Source organism: Paramormyrops kingsleyae, chromosome 5 (assembly GCF_048594095.1).
Source record: "Paramormyrops kingsleyae isolate MSU_618 chromosome 5, PKINGS_0.4, whole genome shotgun sequence".
Lineage (NCBI taxonomy): Eukaryota > Metazoa > Chordata > Actinopteri > Osteoglossiformes > Mormyridae > Paramormyrops > Paramormyrops kingsleyae.
In genome coordinates this window covers 20,578,755-20,594,399 of record NC_132801.1, presented here as the reverse complement: position 1 = coordinate 20,594,399, position 15,645 = coordinate 20,578,755, and the positions used below count along the sequence as shown (strand labels likewise).

Below are 15,645 nucleotides of genomic sequence, written 5' to 3'. Positions count from 1 at the left end.
CTGTACTTTTGTGCTTGTCAAAGTACCTACTAGTGTTATGTTTTAATGTCATTTGCTTTGGCTGATTGCAACTAAACAAGGCCGTGATGCTGTATGACTGGGGCACGTGACTCCACAGCCCTCTGTTACCTAGAAACAGGTTATCATAATCAGTGCAGCAAAACATTAGGCTTGCATTATGAACGCCCTGCAACCAGAGCTTGATGCTGCAAATTTTCACCTTTTAATGCATGCAGTCTTGTCCATTAGTAAGGGGTTGTGTGAACTCGTTTTATGGGCTGTATGTTGGAGTAAGATAAATGTTAAAATTGAGTTATCTGTGCCTTTTTTTTTCTTTTTTTTAATAAGGTTGATCCTTGACCTTTCCAGCTTCATATTTGCATCTCCCCTTTTTAGGATGGACAGGCTGCCCACCCCACAGGAACAGTTGTGACCGAGAAGCAGCAGATGCTTGAGCACAGCCTACAGGATGTCAGGAAGAGGGTACAGGTGAGAAGCAGTGGCAGGGTGGGAGATCCACACAAGTGCTGTAGCAACATGGGAACCAGAAGGAGTCGTTTTCCCCAGTGGGATCTGCTTAGCGTCTTTGGCACTTTCCTGGTTATTACTGCTAGCGCTTTTTCGGATGCTGGTAGGTGTTTACACAATGGTATCCAACCGGTCTGTTTTGTTCTGGCTCAGGATATGGAGCAGAAGATGAAGATGCTAGAAAACCTGCAGGATGACTTTGACTTTAACTACAAAACCTTGAAAAGCCAAGGAGGTGGGTCAGCAGTTACGGGGGTCATTTTTGATCTGCTTCTTATGCAGGAATCTACCTGTGTCTCCATAGGAATAAACTCAGCTAGGGGCCCTGATGATTATGGCCAAAAGGTGCATAATTTGAATGATGAGGTGCAGTTCACTGCAGCCACTGCCCTTGATGAGAACCCTTACCATCCTCACTACTTCTTGCAGAACTGTCACAGGACTTGAACGGCAACAGCCAGGCCGCAGCCACCCGCCAGAAAATGGCCCAGCTGGAGCAGATGCTCACAGCCCTGGACCAGCTCAGAAGGGTAGGTCTGCAGAACCGACTGTTGCGTTGGCTTTAGCTACAAGCCATTGGTGAACATGAAAGGCAACTACTAATCATAATGTGTATGTTCGGAGGCAGGTATTTTGAACTAGACATTTAACAAGTGTCTAAAAGTAAAAAAAAAAATCTATGTTTTTTTTGCATAACTGGATTCTCTGATACTCAAAACAGTGTGTAAAGGAAGCTTTTGATTAGTAGAAATAAAAACTCTTCTCTCCGGAATGAGAGGGGCGGGCATGTTAAACACTGACGAATCTCATCCTTGGCAGCAAATTGTGACAGAGATGGCAGGGCTGCTGTCGGCGATGGAATTTGTGCAGAAGAACCTGACGGAGGAGCTGGCCGAGTGGAAAAGAAGGCAACAGATTGCCTCGATTGGAGGAACCCCCAATATCTGCCTGGATCGTCTGGAGAACTGGTAGGTCAGCTCTCCTTCCCCTGCTACTTCATCATATATTACATTTCACCGTGTTTTTGGGAACAGTGAGGTGTGCTGTGTCATACTCGGTTCAGGACACTCCACATTTGTTAACTTAATGTTTGCTAGCCCAATTTTAGTTAGCTTTAATTTGCTTTACTCATGGCTACTCTCGCCATTTGCCGTGTTCTGAGAAACTGTGGTCCGTGCCTGTTACTCGGCACCTCTGTCGACCCTCAAGGTTTACATCCTCGGCCGAGTCCCAACTGCAGATCCGACAGCAGATCAAGAAGCTGGAGGAGCTGCAGCAGAAAGTGTCCTACAAGGGAGACCCTATTATCCAGCATCGGCCAGCTCTGGAAGAGAAGATTGTGGACCTCTTCCGAAACCTCATGAAGAGGTACACGTCATACCAACGTCACAGACTTGAAAGTCAAAGCAACTTGAGACCCAAACCTACGCAGTTTGTCACCATGCTGTGTAGACACTTGTTTCCGTTCCATCTTTAAATACAGATAGGAAGACTAAATATGATCAGTTGCCATGAAAACACTGATGATGTGAATGACGTGACATTTTCTCTCCTGACTTTGCAGTGCGTTTGTGGTGGAGCGTCAGCCTTGTATGCCCATGCATCCAGACCGGCCTTTGGTCATCAAAACCGGTGTTCAGTTCACCACCAAAGTGAGGCAAGTGACGCACTGTGATCTGTCCTGGTCAGCATCAGCATGAGCCCTGCTGCCCGTTTAAGACGAACATTAAGGTTACGATGTTTTAATGCGCATGTGTTATTCTGTGTATTCCAGGCTACTGGTGAAATTTCCGGAGTTGAATTACCAGCTAAAAATCAAAGTCTGCATTGACAAGTGGGTTCCGGGTCCAGCGTCATTGTTCTTCTTTATGAATCATTTTTTTCTTGCTTATATAATTGTTATTATATATTTGTGTGCACCTACTAGCTCTTTTCTGCATTGGACAGTGGCACTTCAGTTTTCTTCTGTTCAGTCATAATAGTGTAGGTTATTAAAAGCCCCTTTTTACAGTTCCACTGCAGAATTGACCTTTTTGGCTTTTTTTTTCCAGAGAATCGGGGGATGTTGCTGCTCTGCGCGGGTGAGTGATGGTTTCCTGTGTTTAATTCTGTGATCTGCAAAGCCTCTGCTGTTCAGTGGCGGCACAGGTCACTGCTTTGATGATCATTCTGGGTTCTCTGGCCTTCTAGGTCACGAAAGTTCAACATACTGGGTACTAACACGAAAGTGATGAACATGGAGGAGTCCAACAATGGCAGTCTCTCTGCGGAGTTCAAGCACTTGGTGAGTCTTGGGGTGGATCTTCAGCTGTTGTGGATTTCTCTTTCTGTCATTGCATCACTGGTCTAAAAATGTTTGTGTCTTCTAGACTTTGAGGGAGCAGAGATGCGGGAATGGTGGAAGGACCAGCAGTGATGTGAGCATCTTCTATTTCTTACTGTTGAATAAGTCTGAACACGCAGAACCTCTTAGAAACTATTATTGCCAGAAATGCAGGATTGTGGCAGAGATTTGACAGTAGCCAAGCTCTTTATCTGTCCTTCAATGCTAACTTACTGCTGATGTTGAAGTAGTCTGCCTAATGGCTAATAGCGATATGTTTTGACCACTTAAGGTTAGGTCATACTTTTCCACATGCGCTTTCAGTCTACGGACCAAACACGAATACAAGCAATATAATGAAACTGGTAAACTTTTTGTGAACAGTTTTAAAGTTGTTAGTCTAGGTATGAGCAGTATTAAGGTAATACAGCATAACACAACATTCTCGAATCCCAAGTCCTTACGACAGAATTAGCCAGGACGCTCCCGCCCAGTGAATTTTATCACCATGATTTCAAAATATTGGAATGGTGTTGCATTTGAAAGTACCATATACCGTGGTATACGTTTGGACAGTATAAACTATCTTGTCAGTAAAAATTAAGTATGCGGATACCTCCACACCTCCTACAATAGTTCTTCTCCTACTTTTGTCTTGGTTGACCTTTGCTCTGTGAAAGTCACTACCACCTACAGCAAACATCTAGTCACTTTCCTTGCACATGTGCAGAAGATGCACACTGATGTGCATGATTTCCACTGGACAAAAAAATCTGGGCTACACATGCACCATCCAGCGCAAACCCTTGATAATAAAATTTACGTTGTCCTGTGAACAGACTGAAAGCTCATGCAGAAAAGTGAAGTGTGAATTGGCCTTTACTTTGCTGATCTTCCTCTCCCCACCCAGGCCTCTTTGATTGTGACAGAGGAACTCCACCTTATAACTTTTGAAACTGAGGTCTACCACCAAGGGCTGAAGATTGACTTAGAGGTGAGATTCTCCTGAGTTCTATTTTTCTTGTTGGGCTTCCTTAGAAACACATTATGACTTGTCATGCTATATGAATAGGTAGAGGTGGGAAAAAATATTGATTTTATAATTAATCGCGATACTGGTTTTGACAATTCAATGTTGATACACAAGATCCCAAGCTTCAATCCTGTTCATTTATGCCTTTTCCTTGTCACTAAAAGTACTTTTGCTGAATTTTACTTTTATCAGTCCGCTTATAAAGGTGGCACTATTTTCTCTCTCGGCTATAGGAAGGTTATAATAGTATAGTGCAGACACCTCAGTCCGCCATCTTGGTGCATTGTCAGCCATGGTAATGGAATATTCCAAGCTTGTGAATGTAAGCAAGTCAAGTCAAGTAGGGCTTTATTCTCACCAGACATTCAGTACACTTGCATGTAGTGGAGCAAAAAAAATGCTATGTAAAATGTTATATAAAAGCAAAATAAATAAAATGAAATAAAAGCAAATGATATGTAGAGAAAATGAATTATTGGATATGTATTTTTACATTTTTAATACTTTACATTCTTCTTTGCTTATTTAGCTAACTTAATCTTGTTTATCTTTATTTATTGGGAAATTTCGCAATTTGAGTCTCACTGTACCCTGTTACAGTGACAAATGCATTCTAATTCGATTTCTAATGTTACTCATGTACATTGAAAGCAAAACAGCTCTTAGTCATACATTGAAAGCCACACATTGTCAGCTATGAGTGTATTGTTAATTATCTGGTTTTTCTAATGTTGTGGGTTGAAAATTTGGAGATTTAATTTATTTTGCTAGCTGAGTGCAAGAACTGCTGAGGGAAAAGCATGGACAAAATATTTCAGTGTATTCACGGGTCAGTTTAAGTAGAAATTTCATGCTTATTCATTTATTATACATTGTTTATTGTCTTATTTTCTTCATGTAATAGTAACTTAATTACAGTGGTCTATGTTGCAATTTAAAGCCACAGTGCTATGCCTTTAATTACAAGAAATCTGGTTTGATTGCACGAAAGTGAATGTGTGTGAAAGGTATATTGAGTTGAATCAAAACTGGATCAAATTGTGATGTCAGGGTCCATTCCCAGCCCTTCTGATAAGCAGTGCAGGTAAATGAGTGGCTCTGGTTTCACGCCATGTTGTGTTTCCCCCTCTAACGGTTTCTCTGCTGTGACATAAAGAGTGGTTAGTTTCCGGGTGAAAAGCTGAGAAGTTAATGAACGGCTTATTAAGCATTGTTCTGTCATGAATGAATAAGCTTTTGCTCCATGACTTCAAGGCAGTTTTCACAGGAGAAATAGGCTTTGCTTTGTTTTATGTGAGTGCCACTAGAGCAGTTATCTTTCCTGTGCAGACGCATTCCCTCCCAGTCGTCGTGATCTCCAACATCTGTCAGATGCCGAATGCCTGGGCCTCAATCCTGTGGTACAACATGCTCACCAACCACCCGAAGGTAAGGCAAGACCTTCACTTGGCCGGTCTTTCCCTTTCCAGTCTGTCAGTTAAGGGCAATATGTAAATTTAATCCTAACGCATCGTTGTGGTTTCCCCTGGAGTGCAGAGCACTGAATCGATAACGATGGCATTAATTTTTGATGGAGTCCTGCTGTGCTAAACATCCTCCTATCATAATGGCACTAGTCAGGCAAACCTGCAGAGCTGTGAGCGGCGGTGCCTCCTGGCCCTTCTGGTGATTGCATTTTAACCCTCCCAGAATGTGAACTTCTTCACCAAACCGCCGGTGGCCACATGGGACCAGGTGGCTGAAGTTCTGAGCTGGCAGTTCTCCTCGACCACCAAGCGAGGCCTCAACATCGAGCAGCTCACCACCCTGGCAGAGAAACTCTTGGGTAGGATGAGTCTAAGCCTTGGGCATGGAAGTGGTTTAGCGTTTGTGGTAGAGAGAACGCAAACATAACTTGCTGCTGACCTATTTTTAGGTCACGGAATTAACAGGCATGTTATTTTTATCTTGATCTTTTGTAAATGTGTGCAAAATGTTATGCCAGTGCAGGGGCGTCAAGCATTTTGAATGTGGGGGTGCACACTGGAATAAAACTAATACTTTATGTTAAATGTGGGGGGGTCCAAAAAGATAATTATGAAATGTGAGGGGGACACGTCCCCCCCAGATTTAATGGCGGGGACACCCATCTGCCTGTGGGTGAATAGAGGTCATATGTATTTTTAATAAAGGGTATTTCCTGGTGCCAGATGATTTATGAATAATAAATGCTTAGTCTACACAAACACACAGATGCGTTCATTTACAAACGGATAAGTAAGGGTGAAACGAGGGGAATGTGGCTGGGTGGAGGTCAAGGAAGAAGGAACTTAGTTCTTTTGTCATGAGACCTTACATCAGGCTTGTTGTGCCTGTTTGACTGGTGTATGGGGCTGAAATTCAGGGAATTGTTCTATCATGCTTTAACATTTTTTTATCACTTTTTATTGCCACTGCAAGCCACTAGAACATTGTTTCAGAGATAGAAAACAGTAGCAGGGTATTTTTTTTTTTTTAACATTATCTCTTAATTGCTTATATAATGTAAATACCTGCGACTGGCATCAGCTGGTTTTGCAGGGGCAAGTGCATAGCTGATTGAAGGGTCCCTAAAATTTTCCAGTGGAATACTGGAGTCACACAACGTATCAGTCCTCCAGCTACTTTTCTCAGTCTACATTACACTTTGCCTGTTCTCACAGATGCTTATCATGCAACATTTTTTCCTAAATCTTCATCTTCATCTGTGTGATCTTAATGCCTACATCTTTATTTTATGCAGGGCCATGTGTGAACTACTCGGGGTGCCAGATAACCTGGGCAAAGTTCTGCAAAGTGAGTTCTTCCTCCTCATCGCTGACCGACTGTTGAAAAACCATCCTATGAAATGACTTTGCCCCCACGCTGCTCTGATATACATTTCACCTTTTAAAAACGTTTCAGGAAAACATGGCTGGCAAAGGCTTCTCCTTCTGGGTCTGGCTGGACAACATCATTGACTTGGTGAAGAAGTACATCCTGGTATTGTGGAATGAAGGGTGAGGCAATCATTCACCTGTCTGTCCAGACTAGAGATGATAAACTACAGGCTTCAGTGGCCTGACGGAACTCTGGCTTTCATTTCCACTTAGGTCTCAATTAGCCATCATTGGCTTTTGGCTGAACTATCTTCAGCATAAGACAGATTATCATTCTTAAGTCTCATAATACCTAGTGTTAAACACCTGGTGTGACTGTTTTGGATAATATTGTCCCGCTGTCTTATTCTAAACGAAATGAAAAGTCACCGTAATTAAAAGATCTAATAATTTTGTGTTGTTTTGAAGATAAGAATAGTTATGGATAATTTAAAAATAACATTTTATGATTGATAAAGGGAATTCAGTTAATCATAGGTTTGGCTGAACAATCATTTAAAATGTGCGGGTTTAAATAACACTTTTGTTTTTCTCTGATTTGGATCGCTCAGTTAGTTCAGGCAGCAGCACACGCACAGCAAATTAATTATTTAAGCAGACTGAAATGTAAGCCTGCGTTTGCTTTTGGCCTCCATGGCCTGATACCGCTGAGCCTTGATCTAGACTGATTTCTGAGGGTAAATCAAATCTCTATATTGTACAGCGGAAGGCTGCTATTGTGATACGCAGGGTACCTCAGCTTCGGCAGGTGGATCGGGGATGTCACAGTGAGCTTCCTCCCGGGATGAGTGTGTGTGTGTGGTGCTGAGGCACATCGCCTCTTTGCTGCAGGTACATCATGGGCTTCATCAGCAAGGAGCGGGAGCGGGCCATCCTGAGCACCAAGCCCCCCGGCACCTTCCTGCTACGCTTCAGTGAGAGCAGCAAGGAAGGTGGCATCACCTTCACCTGGGTGGAGAAGGACATCAACGGTGAGCCCCGGAACAGGGTGCCTGGGGGCAGACGCAGCTCACGGCAGTGAATTAATACATTCTTGACACAGGCGGAACCTGAATTCACAAGTAGATGCTCAACATGGAAAGCATTATGCTACATTATGCTAATAGTGGCAGTGAACTTGTTATGGCTAATCCTGGTTAGTCAGTCGCAGTCAGCAGTTTGGGAACGTTTTGGTTTTCCAGTAAATTACAGCAACGCTGGAAAGAATGTGGTTGATGAAACCAGTTCCAACTATGGGCTCTGTTATACCGAACTTGGATATGTTGCTGGAAACTCATTTGAGGCGACGTCATCCGATTGGAGCAAGGCAGAAACAGACTCTGCAAGCCGGTCTTCCGTGGCATTTAAGGCACTTTTGCAGATCAAGTTTAAAAAAAAACAAAAAACAACTAAGGTTATAGGGGTGTTTGTCACTACAGATATGCAACCAAACTTGGTAGTGGAGGATTTAGTTTATTATGATTGATATTTTGTAGTCGTGTTTAAATTTTTATTTTTACATATTTATTTTTACAATATGCAACTAAGCATCCCTTAGGTTTTGCTGTTCTGACATGTCAACATCACACAAATGGGCTTTGGTTTAAAGGTGATCCTATCTGTGCCACACTGCCGTAGATGATAACCAGTGTTTAATAATACAGAGAGTACAGAGACCGGATGAGAAGCCACAGAAGATCAGATGTGCCACAGTGTGCACAACGTAACACGCAAACCTGCACCGTAAACAACCTAATACATCACTGGCATTGCAGTTTTAGCAATAAGTGATTTAAAAACACATTCTGCTTTTACTTGCTGTACTGAAATTACACCAAATTCTGAACCCAAAACGGGTTTGTTCTGATTCATGAATTTCCTGTGCCATTGCACACCTATTCCTAGGCCATTTTTAATAAAGGAGGTAAGGAGATGTGCTGATTACAGCACATTGTCACACCTACTACATGACAAACCACCTCAGGGATGAGAACCTGAGTGCAGTCATGTGGCGGCCGATACCTCAGCACCACACTAGTCCAAATGGACCAGTGTAAGTTTTTTTATAGTGGCTGGAGTCACAATCCTGCCACCAGCCCCCAAATTTCGCTGTAAGTCGGAGGACCTCCTTTTAGGGTTGGATTTAGATTAACATCATATCCAGGACAAAGTCATTGCAGGTTAAGGGCCTTGCTCAAGGGCCCAACAGAGTAGGATCATTCCGGGCATTCAAGGGACTCGAACCAGCAACCTTCCAATTGCTGGGATAGATCCCTAGCCTCAGAGCGTTTGGTTTGGCGTATGTGACGCGGGTTTGTTTATCATTTATTAAGCTGGGGGGGGGGGGTTCTCTGCTTGTAGAGAAGGTGCTTTAGAGAGCTGCTGGCTGACAGATAAAACAGCAATAAAAGCATTAACTGCTGAGTTGAAGTGTGCTCCTTATCAGACAGGCATTCTGTGCAATACGATCCTTTAAAATAAAAAATATTTATTCTTCATGGGAAACTATTACTCAAATTGGTATTCAAGTGTACAGTATTGTGCAGAAGTCTTCCACTTAAGTACAGTCAAAGAAAATGATTAATGCTATTTATCTGGGTAGTTTTGATCAGAAAAAAAACACAATTTAACATTAGAACATAAGCAAATGAACAGTAACACAATAAAAAAACTGGAGTGATTTTAGGCGAGGTTTTGAAATGGCTATACAGTACCCGTTCTTAATAAAATGCTTCTATCTTGCCTTGGCCTGCAGGAAAGACTCAGATTCAGTCTGTGGAGCCGTACACCAAACAGCAGCTCAACAGCATGTCCTTCGCCGAGATCATCATGGGCTACAAGATCATGGATGCCACCAGCATCCTGGTTTCCCCACTCGTCTACCTCTACCCAGAGATCCCTAAGGAAGAGGCATTTGGGAAGTACTGCAGAACCGAGGCCGCTGAGTCTGACCCGACTGACCCAGGTAGTCGTTGATTTTCCTGCTTGCCGCAGTGATTTACCCTTGGGGACTATTTGGGTTTGGCTGCAAGTACAGGTCTGTTGAATTTTTTCATGGGATGAATGAAAATGTGGATACAATGAATCACATCTTCTTGCTGATAAGGTTTTACAATATAGGGAGCTTAATCATGTATGGAATAAAATTAAAGAATGACATACATCCTGTTTTACCTATAATAATTGTCATCTCTTTGCAATTTTAATCATGTCTTTCTGTTGAGCTACACTTTGTAATGTTACTTCTCAGTATCATGGGTCATTTTAATGCCAGCTGAATGTGCATAATAGGGGTGTCTGTTTAGTTGAATATTTGCCCAAGAGAACCAAGCTGCTGTATACAGTAGATGTCTGATTTGGCTTTCTGTGCCAAAGCAAGAACTCATTCTTAGCTGAAACGGGATGTATTTTTGCTTAATAGGTGCTGTACCATACCTGAAAACAAAGTTCATCTGCGTCACCCCGTAAGTATGCTGTGACTTCACTGGTGGTGTCTTCTGCGTAAAGTAGTTTTCAGGGAAAGCCTCTTTTGAAGATGAGTGAATCTACTGATTAGGTGCCTCAAACAACCACAGGGGAAAGATGAGAACTAGTTGGCTGATCTCCTTCACCGGGGATCCGGTGCTGCTTGTTATGGTTGTCTTTACTGGTAAAACCTCGAAGACAGGACAGTGTGATATGCAAAGTTTTATCTCACTGTGGTTTTCTCTGGTTGCCTCTGCAAACCAAAATTTAAATGCATCAAGGGCACCTGCTAGCAGCTAGTTAATCTGCAGCCTCTGGGATCGTGTTCTCTCTCTCTCTCTCTCTCTCTCTCTCTCTGTCTCTCTCTCTCTCTCTCTCTGTCTCTCTGTCTCTCTCTCTGTCTCTCTGTCTCTCTCTCTCTCTCTCTGTCTCTCTCTCTCTCTCTCTCTCTCTCTGTCTGTCTGTCTCTCTCTCTCTGTCTCTCTCTCTCTCTCTCTCTCTCTGTCTGTCTGTCTCTCTCTCTCTGTCTGTCTCTCTGTCTCTCTCTCTCTCTCTGTCTCTCTCTCTCTCTCTCTCTGTCTGTCTCTCTCTCTCTCTCTCTGTCTCTCTCTGTTTTTTTTTTTCTTTCTTTTTTTAGTGAATTTGAATTGTCTGAAACTCAGAGCCTTGTGGCCCATCAAATATGGCAAATATGACAAACATCATTTATACCTTCAAATGTATGCACCTTAAGCCAGAGTTATGAAGTTAAAAGACTGTTTCACCCCCACACTGAAGCAGAAAGCAGTGATAAATGAGCAAGGAACTGAACTCAGAATGTTTTCATATGACCTGTAAAGTGCAAGCAGTCATAGGAGGACTAATATGGGTGTTGCCTAGTTTAGAAAAAGAGTGTAGGATCCAATGAGTGATAGAATGCAGAAGTGTTTAGGGGGTATGAGGAAAAATGGGAGAGGAGGCTGGTCGGAGGTGTGCAGTGGGAGCGTTGTGAGAACCTGACCTGTCTCCTTAGGTGCCCCTCCGTGTTCATGGACTTGCCGGACAGCGAGCTCCTGGCGAATGGATTCCCCGGGTAGGGTGGGCCAGGGCTGTGGTGTGGAGGGGGAGGGGTATGTGTCTCTTGGGCGCCCACTGGTGGTGGATAAGCACCAAAACTGATACGTGTCTCGCTCCTAGCTGCAGGACTCATCTCAGTCCTTCAAATTTATCTTTGTATTTCCCTGATTTTTTTTTTACTTTTTTGGATTAAAATCACCCCTCCACCCAAACATGTGTTTTTATGGTCATGCATGTGTATAAGTTAGGGCTGTCAGTGTTAACACATTAACAAAGATGTTGGTATATTAACCTGTTTGTCATCACTGCTGTGTTTATTGTGGTCTTATGATCTTATTTCACTATATAATATAAAAATTATGTAGAATTCATTATTATAGATTTACATGAAACTTTTACATGAAATTTTTTTGACGTTAAGAATTGCTCTTGCATAAATTTTTTCTTATTTAATAATTTACTGAAAACTATCCACATTCCAACTGCTTATCCAGGCTCTTCTGCATATGCTGCCTGCTATAGGCTCCAAACCCCATGAACCTTTTATTGAAATCCAGTTGGTGAAATGCTGCAATGTGTTCCACAATGTCGCTGGCCCCAAAACCTGGACATTTGGCATTTTCTGGGCAGAGACGTGTGATGTTAAAGCATGTTGAGAAATGGACAGAACCGAAAGCAGTGGCCTAGTTGACGATTTATGAAAATGAAGTGAAATCAGTGCCTGAGTGAGACCTTCCTCCTTATATACACAGAATATTAGGATGAACAAAGGACCCAGAATATACCAAGCCAATGTGCAAGGCTAGCACAAGAACATTGCAATGTAACGTGCTGTCTCCAGGTATTAGTCTGTGTCTGTAAGGACCATACCTCTCTGAACTCATGGTACATATTATCAAACAAAATTAAAACCATAAAAAATGAGTACTTAATGAAACAACACATGTATTGTGGCAAGATATTAAACTGGACTTTAAAGCAAGGGTGGGCAATCTTACCCGCAAAGGGCCGCTGTGCGTACAGGTGTTTGGGGTAACCTTTAGGTCAGCTGTTCAAACCCAGGTGTGAGGACTCCTCAGCCAATCAGTCCTCTAATCAATAGTGTAACGAGGGAGTTGCAGTGAAAACCTGCATACACAGCGGCCCTTTCTGGGTAAGACTGCCCAGCCCTGCTTTAACGGTTAATATGTTCACTTGGTTCAAAATATCAGTATGCAACACTGCTGCCAGTGCCTTTGTCTAAGAACAGTTTTTGTATGTGGTGCATGCATGACGTTGACATAAATATTGTGTTTTTGCACAGACTAGAGGCATATGACATTGCATATTTTAAATGTGCATACCGATTTTTTTTCACTTTATTATTATCATTAATATTATTTTTTTTTTAGATTTTCAGAGTATCTAAGTAAACAACAGATGTTTTTTTTTTTTCCGGCGTCATCCCTGCATTTCCGTAATTTTTTACATTTTATTTTAAAACTGGTGAAATCTTTATGGGTCCCTTTCAGTTTTTATTATTTATTTACTTAGGGCTGTTTTCTGATGATAATCTTTGTCCTGCAGCTCCAGCCACTAACATGTATCATCCTTTCAAATTAATTTTTTGTTAGTGTATTATTAACATTCATGCTAACATCGTTTGTGGAAAATGCCAGATTTTGGTCTTTGGTGCATCTGGGCTCATAAGTGAAGTGAGAATCATTTCTGTAAACTGACCAATAGCTTTTGCTATTATTAAAAAAGAGGCATATAATTTATGCCTATAAATATATCTAATGAGGCAAAGTTCATTCTTATAGTTTTGCCATTCTCGTGCTATGGACAGGTGTGCGTTGTGTCTCATCCTGTTTGTAAAGGCAAAACGCATCCTGGTCCTTAGAACCAAGATGGTAAAACCCTGCTTTAATCTTCAGAAATATAGTGACAGCACCTGTCAATTCCGTTTAACTCTGGGTCTCTAGACACCATAAATGTTTCCATTTTGTTTAGTGTTTAGGTTGCAATTAGCCTTTATCGGTACTTATTCAGAAGCTTTAGTGATCAGCATTTTATGTATTTTGAATGTCCTACCCCTTCAGCTCATTTCTGCCCTTCTGTCTTTTGCAGTACAAACTCGGGAAACACTAGTGACCTGTTCCCCATGTCCCCTCGCACCCTGGACTCATTGATGCACAATGAGGGGGCTGAAGCCAACCCTGGCCCCTTGGGTAGGCCCAAAGTTTAATCACCGTTATGTGTTCTGTATTAATCACCAGCCTGTCCCATAACTCTTAGTAGACTCTAAGGTTAGGTAAATACAGTGTGCAAACCATCATAACTCCCCATAGCACCAACTGTTATATCCTACTGCCATTCATTGGAAAGCTAACATTGCTGAGTCAATTGGTGAGACATTGGTATTCAAGTGAAACTGACCGTGCATGTTATCCACGTGGGCCACTGTCTTTGGCTCTTATTTTCCCAGAATCCCTCACTCTAGACATGGACTTCAGCTCTGACGCAGCTTCGCCCATGTGAGGACCAGACAAGAGCCATTGGCCCACAGGATGGATGAACACTTGTCTCAAGCTGTTGTCCTTCACTCACTGATTACCTAGCATACTGCAGCCTTGTGATGGCAAGAAGCCTATTACATCATGGTTCTTTTTTTTCTTTTTTTCTTTTTTTACTCTTCAAACATTACTAAACATTGCATATCAAGGAAGCTACACTTCTTTTTTTATAGCTATAAAACTGGATAATCAGTACATTATATACATCTGTTACTGGTATCAGCAATGTCTCCCAAACGTCTTTCTCTCATAATGGTAAGAAATGTATGAAATATATATATATATATATTATTTTTTTAAAACGTTATGGATATTTGGCATTGTATTCTTTTACTCTTGGAGCTAAAGTCTTTTAAGATCTGCAGGACTCGCGGGGGACGGCAGGAGACAGAACATGGCAAGCAGTTGTTTGTTAAACAGTCTTCACCAGTTTCGCAAGTTACCAATTGAAGAAGCATTTTTCATGGGTAATTTCAAACCATTCTGAGTTGTTTCCTGTCACTGCCCCCCACATGGCCACTCTCTGCTAGCGGGTTTCCTGCTGTGAATGACTGGCTTGGGAGCATTTGTGTGTAGCTGCTAGCCAGGCGTGTCATGGTTGTGGGAGGTGCCACTTTGGCGCCCATAACGGCCTCTTCGGCTATTGGAATGGCCAATCAGTATTTGTTCAACTGTATGGTCTGCGGTTTGTCCTTTTCTATGTTGTTTTTCCGTCTTGCCGTCTTTTAATCACCTTTTGTGTAATTTCAGTCTATCAAGACTGTGTAGGGTTCTGTTTTGTGTTTCCCTTGCTCTGAAACAACCTGGTCCCAAGACGACAGGATTGTGAGGCATTTACGGTTTGTTCCAACGACGGGTCTGGGTATTGTGGGCTTTCATACACTATACTGCTTTTTAAATGCCATATTTTAAAATGACTTCAGTACTGTTCATGTCAAGCAGGAAAAATAAAGCTGCATGGTCAAAAATCAATGCTCAGTTTATAATCCTATTATTAAAATATTGACCTTAATATAAATTGTGTTGGTTTGTAACCTGTGGAAATAAATTGCAATCTCAGAACCAGTAATATATCGGTCTAGTATAAAACGGCTGCTGCTATTCTTCCCTGCAATCATCATGAAATGTCTAAAGCAGGGGTCTCCGACTCCGCTCCTGGAGAGCTACTATCCAGTAGGTTTCTATCCAACCTGGTGTCTGATGAGCCACACCTGTCTTTGGGTAAATACCAGGAGCAGGTGTCACTCATCAGAAGCAAGGTAGCATAGAAAACTACTGGATAGTAGCTCTCCAGGACTGGAGTTGGAGACCCCTGGTCTAAAGAATTCCCAGACTGGTTTGACACAGGTTCCTGCTTCTAGTTTCCAAATTAGCCTTACTGGTTTTTACATTTAGGGTTCAGATTGTGCTTTTGAGAAACACTGTGATTCACCAAATCTATTTTTCAGGCATTTATTCCTGACCAGAATTATGGGATGCTTAAGCCTGTCCCAGGCTGCACAGCACACCTAACTTGTGAATGTGCTCCTAAATGTGGACGCAGCTCTGATCAACTAAAAATGAAACTTTCTATTTTTAATACATTTTAAATTTCAGAATTTTCAGTCTTGCGCAATTTCTAAAGTAGCTAAAGTTTTCAGTTTATCTGAAGATTGTGTGCCATTTTGCTGGTTTTACCAGTGGTGCACCAAAGGCTTTGGTCTTTTTCACCTAAGTTAGCAATATGAGGCCGGGGGGGGGGGGGGGAGGTTCAAGAGAGCAGCCCCACCCTGCAGAAAGGTGACCTGTGCATGCAAGATGCAGCCAGAT

General features: G+C 42.2%; 1 protein-coding gene across 3 annotated transcripts in view; it reads left to right on the top strand.

The window, feature by feature from the left end:
• LOC111842512 (signal transducer and activator of transcription 3 (acute-phase response factor)) overlaps nt 1-14,808 on the top strand; it is a 28,102-nt gene extending 13,294 nt beyond the window's left edge. For 2 of the 3 annotated variants that reach the window (XM_072712369.1, XM_023809171.2), the window contains 21 exons: nt 397-489; nt 682-763; nt 958-1,058; nt 1,348-1,496; nt 1,738-1,896; nt 2,093-2,185; nt 2,303-2,362; nt 2,580-2,609; nt 2,719-2,812; nt 2,898-2,945; nt 3,762-3,845; nt 5,214-5,312; nt 5,574-5,709; nt 6,646-6,698; nt 6,807-6,901; nt 7,613-7,752; nt 9,516-9,728; nt 10,182-10,224; nt 11,238-11,297; nt 13,391-13,491; nt 13,749-14,808. In XM_072712369.1, coding sequence (XP_072568470.1) covers nt 397-489; nt 682-763; nt 958-1,058; nt 1,348-1,496; nt 1,738-1,896; nt 2,093-2,185; nt 2,303-2,362; nt 2,580-2,609; nt 2,719-2,812; nt 2,898-2,945; nt 3,762-3,845; nt 5,214-5,312; nt 5,574-5,709; nt 6,646-6,698; nt 6,807-6,901; nt 7,613-7,752; nt 9,516-9,728; nt 10,182-10,224; nt 11,238-11,297; nt 13,391-13,491; nt 13,749-13,801 — 1,986 coding nt within the window. In that variant the 3' untranslated portion in view covers nt 13,802-14,808. The remainder of the gene's footprint in view (nt 1-396; nt 490-681; nt 764-957; nt 1,059-1,347; nt 1,497-1,737; nt 1,897-2,092; nt 2,186-2,302; nt 2,363-2,579; nt 2,610-2,718; nt 2,813-2,897; nt 2,946-3,761; nt 3,846-5,213; nt 5,313-5,573; nt 5,710-6,645; nt 6,699-6,806; nt 6,902-7,612; nt 7,753-9,515; nt 9,729-10,181; nt 10,225-11,237; nt 11,298-13,390; nt 13,492-13,748) is intronic. The other variant, XM_023809174.2, reaches the window with a different exon arrangement.
• The last annotated feature ends 837 nt before the right edge of the window (nt 14,809-15,645 follow it).